Raw genomic sequence first — 10,044 nt, forward strand, 5'->3', positions numbered from 1 at the left:
AAAAAAAAAAAAAAAAAAAAAAAAGAAAAAAATGCATGTGGTATTTTTCCAGATCTTTACATTCTGGTTTCAAACCTGCTATAGGCAACTTTGCTTTTCATCCTTTGAAGATCAATAAAATAAAGCAACAGTGAAGTACTAGAGTCAATGGCATGAACTAATACTAATACCTTTCCCTCAAAATGATTGGCATTGTACCAAAATTTGAAACCATTATTATTATTATTATTATTATTATTATTATTATTGAGTTTAAATCCTTCTGGACTTAACTTTATTCTTCATTCCTCTAATGAGAAAACAATAATAATGTAATGCAATATAGTCAACTTTGTACCCATATTCACTCAATCAGAAGAGTGTAAATCATCTGAATTTTTATCTGCAACAACTACTCCAATACAAATCTGCAGATTGTGGATCACAAAATTCCATCAACTGTACCCATTCACATGCAAATGTAAAGACAGTGGCTCAGCAGTATTTATAAAGTAGTGGACAAAGTGCTTCACCATATTTAGTTATGACCCTTTACATTCTAAGTCCAAATCTTACTGAGGTTATCTTTTATCTTTTATCCTTTTTGAGGGTTGTTAAGTCAAATATTGAGGTCTACTTTATAAACCATAGGGACTCCCACCAAGATGTGTAACCTTATGCTTATGTTAGGAGAAATTATAATTATCAAAACAAAATGTATTGTTATATTTAGTTCTATCCCTTTACATTATAAGTCGTGTGGAACCTGTTAACAGCTAATCTAAGAATATACTCACTGACTGCAATAACAATGTCTGAACTCGTAGCCATGTGGTCAATACTACAACATCCTACATCACAGTTAATGAATCTCTGTCTATTACACTGTGAAAGGCTTGTTTGTGCTTTAGTAATCCTTTCTACTATAGGCACAAGGCCTGAAATTTGGGGGGAAGGGACTAGTCAATTACATCAATCCCAGTGTTTCACTGATACTTAATTCATCGACCCTGAAAGGATGAAAGGCAAAGTCGAACTTGGCGGAATTTGAGCTCAAAACACAAAGGCAGACGAAATGCCACAAAGCATTTTGCCTCGCATGCTAATGATTCTGTCAGCTCATTGCCTTGTTTGTGTTTTAATAATAGTGTGAATGTTTGCATGTATATATATATATATGTGCAGAACAAAATGTTTTTTTTTTTGTGTGTAATATAAAGTAATATAAAAAATGGTGTAAGAACAGGCGTTATGTACTATATTCATATATAGTATTAGGATAAATACTTTATAAGAATTTATCAAGTAGTTAGCGTGAAAAAACTTCATAAGGAAAAAACACCATTCATTTTTTTCCAGTCAATCCAAACATGAACAAGCAAGAAAAAAACAAAATACAACAACAACAATGCAAGGACGTGGAATAAGTACAGTGTTATTGGACGCTCAGGAAAGGAAAGAAACGAAACAGGATTTCACATTTCGAGTGAAGCTCTTCATCAGAAATATAGAAAAAGTCCAAAGAAGGGAAGACGGAGAAAGAAAATCGCCAACAATACACACGCGGTCACATATTGGAATCAATATGCAAGCAAATTATTGTGATTACACAACCCTTGTTCTCATGTCATTGTTTTATATATATATGTGTATGTGTATATATATATATATATATATATATATATATACCATCATCATCATCATCGTCGTCGTTTAACGTCCGCTTTCCATGCTAGCATGGGTTGGACGATTTGACTGAGGACTGGTGGACCAGGAGGCGACACCAGGCTCCACTCTGATTTGGCAGATGCTGGATGTCCTTCCTAATGCCAACCACTCCGAGAGTGTAGTGGGTATTTTACGGTGCCACTAGCACAAGTGACAGGGAGGCGACGTTGGTAATGATCAACAGCCACATGGTAACGATCAACAAGGGTTGTGTAATCACATTCATTTGCTTGCAGCTATTTCAGCTATAAAGAATTAAGCACTCAGAGATGAGTGACAGTGTGACATAGCTTCATCAGAGCCTTGCAAGTTCACAACAGCTTAAAAATACCATGCATTATATGCATGTTGAGTTCTAGCAAATGGCTATTCGTCCTGATATGGTTAAGCACAAGAATATATAAAAAATATACACATAATGTGTGTGTGTGTGTGTGTATGAGAGACAGAGAGAGAGTGGCTGTGCATGCGCGTGTGTGCATAAAGAAGCTAGAGAAACTCACTTGTATATTGGTATATCTGGTTCACCACCATCTAGTTCTCGTAATGTCAAACAACATTGCTGAAGCTGTGATTTTGGATCATTCCAATCCTGATTCAAGATGAAGTCCTGTTGTAAACACCAAACAAACAAAAGATCAGTTAACAAAAGATCAGAGACTTAGAGCCTCGTTAGATTATTATTACATGATCAATCATCATCACTGACATCATTGGTCTTCACATTACTTCCTCTTTTTTTTTTTTTTTTTTTTTTTTTTTCATCATAACTTCCATTATCACCAATTTCATTATTGTCATCATCATCAATATCATCATCATCAGCAGCAGCAGCAGCATCAACTTCATTACCCTTCATTATCACCTTCCTCGCTCCCATTATCATTACTATCATCACCAGCCTCCATCTTACTTCCCCTTCTTTCTCAATATTATCATTTTTGTGATCATCACTATCACTACTAACAATGTTATCACTGGGCTGCACATTTCTTCTTTTAATCATCATCACTGCTGATGATTAAAGCATTGTAATCATCATCATCATCATCATCGTTTAACGTCCGCTTTCCATGCTAGCATGGGTTGGACGATTTGACTGAGGACTGGTGAAACCAGATGGCTACACCAGGCTCCAATCTGATTTGGCAGAGTTTCTACAGCTGGATGCCCTTCCTAACGCCAACCACTCAAGGTTGTTAATTCAATGCATTGTATTAACACCATCTCCGCCACTCTTACTTGTATTATCATCACCATCAGCCTTAATGTAATACTAACTCCCAAAAACATTCACATATTAAATAAACAAATATCCAATTTCTACACAATCCCACTCCACACTAACTTGTACAACCTGCCACACAAAGACAATGTCTTCAGTGGTGACTCTTATGATCCAGTAAGTTTTGGGGCTCACCACAATTATTTCTAAGATGTTTCATCTCATTACGTATCCATCATTTTATATCTAAACAACCTCACTAAATTTTGAGCTTCACCAAGATGGTTTGCCTGAATTAGATTTTTAAGACAGTAGCATTATATTTGAGAAAGATTTGGCTCAAATCTTGTAGGTCATGCAATTCTATCAGGCACTCAAAAAGCAACTGCGAAATTATCATCATCATCGTTTAACGTCCGCTTTCCATGCTAGCATAGGTTGGATGATTTGACTGAGGACTGGTGGATCAGGAGGTGACACCAGGCTCCAATCTGATTTGGCAGAGTTTCTACAGCTAGATGCCCTTCCTAACACCAACCACTCCGAGAGTGTAGTGGGTGCTTTTACGTGCCACCGGCACAAGGGCCAGTCAGGTGGTACTGGCGACGGCCATGCTCGAAATGGTGTATAAAAATTTAACATAACCAGACAAAATTCAAAACATACACCTGAAATACTGAGGGAACCACTACATTTACTAATATTGGCTTTAAATTTTGGCACAAGGCCAGCAATTTGGGAGGAGGGGCTAAGTTGATTACATTGACCCTAGTGCTCAACTGGTACTTGTTTAATCAAACCTGAAGGGATGAAAAGTAATTTGAACTCAAAATGTAAAGACAGACAAAATGCTAAGCATTTTACTCAGTGCAGTAATGATGCTGTATTTACTAATATTTATAACTATTTGTACCAACACTGAGAGTGTAAGAATCTAGAATCTGTACAAAATTATATCGATTCTAACAAAAATCCAAGTGAAGTAACACCTTACAGAATCAGCATTCTCATATGTACACCTTTGGAAATTCTAGATAGACTGAATCCTCAACATCATAACCCACACATCCTCCTCTTGAAATTACAACACAGACTCAATCACCAAACCTAACACAGAAATAGCTGATGATTGCAACAATATAAAAAATAATTCCTCACACATACCATTCTAATCATCATCAACAACAAAGCTTTCAATTCTATTCATTTCTATCAACTTACATAAAAAAAATATTCAACAGCACCTTAACCATTTTGATACCATATTTGTACTGAATTGCATTGCCCTTGTTTCAATTAATTTTGAAAATAAAGAAAACTTTAGTAAAATAACTTTGTCATTATTAAGCTACACCTACACAAAAAAATTAAAATATCAAAAATAAAAGTCCACCTTGAGAGGCAATGGGTACAGTTTCTTATAGCAGCTAGCCTCAGCCCTTACACTCTTGGTGACTACTCAAGAAACAAAACAACCAGACACATAAACAAAGCCCTAAAACACTGCAACAGCATCAAAAAAACACTTTCTCTCCCACTCGGCCCAGACAAACATAAAAAAGAAAACTGTTAGAAATAGTTGCAGTATAGGTGCAGGCATGTCTGTGAGGTAAGAAGTTTACTTCCCAACTACATGGTTCCAGATTCAGTACGGGCATACAGAAATAGACAGAAGAATAGAAAGAATGCAATATATCCATACTCTTTCACCACAAGCCATACACTAACTGAGACAAAGTATAACTGGAAAGATGGAACTATAAGAGTAATGCTGTGTTGTTTGGTCAACTATTCACATAACATAGGACTTCTTTACCAGAGCTGACCTGGGCCCTCAAATTAACCTTAGATAAGTTACAGACAAGGCCTTCAGTGGCACCCTTAAAACCCAATGGGTATACCATCAGTTCATCTAACTATGGAAGAAATAGATAACTAAGTAATACATTATATCCAGAAGATTTGGTAATGGAAATTTTCACTTACTCTGAGTCTTGGGAAAAAACAGACATTGCAGAAGACACGGCAATAATCAAGAGCTTTGTCCACATAGAGAGCACCAATGAATGCTGTGAATGAAGGAAAATAGTATCAGAAAGAGTTCTCACATGTATTAGAGGAAGATATCTTTAAACTCACAACAACAGATACATCTGACCACAAACTCACATCTTTCACACAATATGTAATTTATAATGAAATCTCTCACACACACACAGACACTCACATAGAATTAATTAAAATCTCCTCTCATGCTCATACATTTATACTACACATACACACAACACACTTACAGATATGTACATACATACATACATACATACATATATATATATATATATATATATATATATATGTTGTATTTAGGGATGGTCATGTTGCCAATTTAGCCAATTAAAACACATGCACTATATATTTTTGGTGTTCACTTGCTTCAGCTTTATTTCATGTTAATTGTATTTCAGCCAGAGGTCTTTCATCACACTTCTGTAACCTCATCAGTGGTCCTTTGCTTTCTTCTTTCATTTTTTTTTTTTGTGTCTCTCCTTCTATACCAGAATACCAGCATGCCGGACAGGAACACAGAAGTTAAAATCCTGTCCACACATAGAACAGATGCAACACTTAGACAAATTACGGAAGCTGCACACATAATAGAAGATCAACCTAGCCTAAATAGACAACTAGAATGGAACACTAGCACATATTCCCCACATGTCACAACCTAGGACAGAATAAGATCCCCATAAACTAATAATATGAAACTAATACAATAGACAGATAAATAAATGGAATTAAATAATTGAATACATAAACAAACAGGGAATAATGATAATGCAGGTACCATACACATTCCCACACACACACACTTACTAAACATAGACACACACAGGGATATACGCATGTGCAGATAAAGACACATACAACAGGAATACAAAATGGCAGATTGTTAGAAAAGAGAGACATAAAAAAGAAAGAAGAAAGCAAAGGACCACTGATGAGGTCACAGAAGTGTGATGAAAGAACTCTGGCCAAAATACAATTAATATGAAATAAAGCTGAAGCAAGTGAACACTAAAAATATATAGTGCATGTGTTTTAATTGGCTAAATTGGCAACATGACCATCCCCAAATACAACAATATCTGTTTCAACACACAAATTCACATCAAGAATCTTACAAAACGAATACATAAATGTGTGTGTGTGTGTGTGTGTGTGTGTGTGTGTGTGTGTGCGTATATATATATACATATAGATGTGTGTGTGAATACACAAATCCAAATACAAAAACACATAATTACAGCTCATACATATACATGACAACACACATTATATTAAAAATACACACATAGACAAGTTCTGTTTATAAACAGGCAAGACTTAAAAAATAAGACACCATTTTAACCAGTCAATGCAGCATGCTTGCAACTGCAGATGAACTTTCATCTTCACTCTAAAATAGCCACATCATTCTGCATTGGTCAGTCATCAATTTAAATGTGCTAAAGTTAACATGTTTAGTGCACTTGATGATATGCTAGAAGTTGAACAATGAAAGATTTGGAAGAGCAAAGTGTTTGATTGAAATTCTATTTCAAGTAAAAAAAAAACCTTTATGGAAACCTTTCTAATATTGCCACAAATGTATCTGATAACAAAACTGACTGAACCATATGCAATATCACAAATGGTACCGCGTTTCAGATCAGGAAAAAACAGCTACCCAAATCTGGACGGCATTCGTGACAACTGGCTACATTATATTGTGAAATGCTCATTCTGATGCATAAAAAAATCATCACCTGATTATCTGTAAAGTTTCCAGTGAAGTAAATATTTGTAACCTCATGATTTGGAAACAAAAAACTGAAGATATATCATGCTGCCACAAAAATCTGCTGACAGACACAAAAGACGTTATGACCACTCAGAACTTGTTTGACCACTTCAATGCTGAGGAAAACTTTCTTGAAAGTATCATAACAGGTGATGATAGTGTCATAGTAAGTAGGTGTATAGTTATAATGTAGAAACAAAAAAGAAAATCATTGTAATGTGTTGGATTATCCTCCCCCTAACCTAAAAAAAAAGCATACCACAGTCACTCAAATGTGAAGGAAAAGGCCTGAGGTATGGACAAACAGAAACAGGATGCTGCATCATAAGAACACATCAGCTCAAGAATCATTCCATGTCTATAACTTTTGGGCAAAAGCACAAGACATTTCTCATTCCTTAACCACCCTTCAAACTTTTATTTGTTCCCAAAGTTGAAATCCATCCTGAAAGTTCATTGACTTTGAAAACTTGGTACAAGAGCTAGTCATTACACCTGAAAACATTCTAGGATGTATTCCAAAACCAGAAAAAAAAAACAATGTTGGAAACAGTTTTTTATCAGAAAATATTTTCAAGAAGTCAAGTTTGAAGGAACTAAGTAAAGCAATAAATTTGTTTTTCAAAATGTTTGGTTTCTTTTTGGGTAGATCTTACACATATCCACACAATCACTCAAATACATACACACATTTGAACACATTGACTAACCTTCTAGTAAATCAGCTTTCTCCTTTGGTTTCATTTCCAGATGGTCACCTCGGGTGTCAGCATAAATAACGTAGTTAGACATACCCAGGTCATCACACACAATGGCCTGGGTTCTGTTGTTTACCAGAGAACTTCGTAATAACTAAACACACCAAAAGATCACAACAGTTAGATTGGTATATATATACATACAAGGTATAAATGCAGGTTATATAAGGGATAACAACTTGATCAACAGAGTTAGTAAAATATGTAGGGTTAGTGGTGGACTAGATCTAAAAATATTGGTTGCCAGGAGACTAAGGGAGCCCACCCGAAACTACAAGGGGGCTCACCTGCAACAAGAGGACCCACCTGCAACTACAATGCTATCATTTAATTTTTTTTTTTTTTGTTAAAAGTATTCTTTTCAACTGTCTACAAACACAGCAAGGCTGAAATAATTAATGCATTCTTCCAGGAGTGAATAAAAAATTCTCAAACTTGAGGGAATAGGTCCCTTAGATACTAACAGGGTCCCCCATATAGGGATTCTAATGGCGCAGGGGCCCACTTGCCATTGGGCAAGCTGGCAACCTGGCCAGTCTGCCACTGTGTAGGGTATATATATATAGCACAGTTTGGTACAGTTGCTAGTAGAGTACAAATAGCAAGTATGGTATATAGGTTAGTAGTGTGTATATAACAATATGGTGTGTTGACTACAAAGGTGCACATAGAGTATGATTTATTTGTCAGTATGTGTGATGTATTGGTTAGTAAAATGTATGTAGTAGAGTATAGTGTTGTATGAGTGAAGAGGATATATAAAACATTGTACGTAACATGCTGGTCATTGCAATAGGTATATAATAGAAAATCATATGTAATGGTAATAAGTTGCAACAGAATGGCAATAGACCTAAATATAAGCATTTCTAAACTCCACTGCAACCACCACCAAAATTTAAAACAAAGAAAAATAAAATTATCATTTTGACGTTGGTGAAGAAATTTTGTAGCTGGGATTATCACAATAAGTATTAGTATTTAATAGATACTTAATCCTAGAAGGGTGAAAGAGAAAACTGACCTGAAGATTTGAACTCAGAATGTAAAGGGACATAACTAAATATTCCAAGACAATTAATCAAGCGTTTTACCAATTCTGCCACCAACAAACAAAAATTAATATAAATTATCAAAGTAAATATAACTTCCATTTCCATCCACTACCTCTCAACACCACTAAATTTAAGTGACAGAAAAAGGATAGGATACATAATCTTATGGAAGTAGGACAGCTATATGGACAAGGTACTGAAATACCAATTACAAACCTTTACATTAAATCCTGATAGCTATTTCTTCTGTATGTGGGTAGTACACTTAATTCTTCAATACCTTGGTTCTTTTAATTGTTAGAAATACATGCCAGGTCTTCAGGAATATTAGCTACAATTGACTGACATCTTACCCAGATCATCTCTCTCTCTCTCTCTCTCCTTAATGTTAGAGGTATTTACATAACACTGATGATCGAGTAGTCCACCTCCACTTAGCAACAGAATTGATTATCCAGTTAGAAAAGCAATTACTTCAACCAAACCCACCCCATCTAACCTAGACCCACAAAATAAATAAAAGAACAGTAAAATGAAATAAACAATTCATTCTTTACTATGGTGTTAGGAAGGGCATCCAGCTGTAGAAACTCTGCCAAATTTAGATTGGAGCCTGGTGTTGCCATCCGGTTTCACCAGTCCTCAGTCAAGTCGTCCAACCCATGCTAGCATGGAAAGCGGATGTTAAACGATGATGATGATGATGATGATGAATAGGACCAAACAGTAACCTACTTACAAAACCAGTGACATTTTGAACAGTGTAGGAATCACTTATGGAATCAGCATTATACTATACCATTCCTTCTAACATCCAGTTTGGGAACAGATATTAGACTAGCATCATTATAGGATCTGTCATATATCACTACATACTACTAGTGAGTCAATGAAGGAACATCTATGCAGCCACGTAGCCTGCTAGATATAACAGCCAAATCCTTCAAATCACAAACTACTCAAAATTAAAATGCTCGGGAAAATGTAGTCCAAGGTCTATTTCTTAAAAGAGAGAATAACTGGAATAATTGTTCTCTCTTAGCTGCACACATGTGCATACACATGCTTGGCAATCAGCACACAAATGGAAATAATGTAGTCGTCGTCGTCGTCGCCGTTTAACGTCCATTTTCCATGCTAACATGGGTTGGACGATTTGACTGAGGACTGGTGGACCAGGAGGCGACACCAGGCTCCAATCTGATTTGGCAGAGTTTCTACAGCTGGATGCCCTTCCTAACGCCAACCACTCAGAGCGTGTAGTGGGTGCTTTTTACATGTCACCAGCACGAAGGCCAGTCAGGCAGTACTGGCAACAGCCAGGCTCAAAATGGTGTATCTTATGTGCCACCCGCACAAGAGCCAGTCCAGGGGCACTGGCAACGATCTCGCTCGAAAGTCCTTACACATGCCGCGGGCACAAGTGCCAGAAAGGCGACGCTGGGCACAGGTGCCATC

At 36.2% G+C, this 10,044-nt stretch overlaps 1 protein-coding gene across 2 annotated transcripts in view; it reads right to left on the reverse strand.

Annotated features, from left to right (window-relative positions):
• LOC106872087 (ribonuclease 3) overlaps nucleotides 1-10,044 on the reverse strand; it is a 62,602-nt gene that overhangs the window by 3,873 nt on the left and 48,685 nt on the right. For both annotated transcript variants that reach the window (XM_014918946.2, XM_014918945.2), the window contains exons 25-27: nucleotides 7,484-7,625; nucleotides 4,919-5,001; nucleotides 2,211-2,317 (exon numbers count right to left, since the gene is read on the reverse strand). In XM_014918946.2, the coding sequence (XP_014774432.1) occupies nucleotides 2,211-2,317; nucleotides 4,919-5,001; nucleotides 7,484-7,625 (332 nt within the window). The remainder of the gene's footprint in view (nucleotides 1-2,210; nucleotides 2,318-4,918; nucleotides 5,002-7,483; nucleotides 7,626-10,044) is intronic.

The sequence above is a fragment of the Octopus bimaculoides genome, chromosome 3 (genome assembly GCF_001194135.2).
Source record: "Octopus bimaculoides isolate UCB-OBI-ISO-001 chromosome 3, ASM119413v2, whole genome shotgun sequence".
Classification (NCBI taxonomy): domain Eukaryota; kingdom Metazoa; phylum Mollusca; class Cephalopoda; order Octopoda; family Octopodidae; genus Octopus; species Octopus bimaculoides.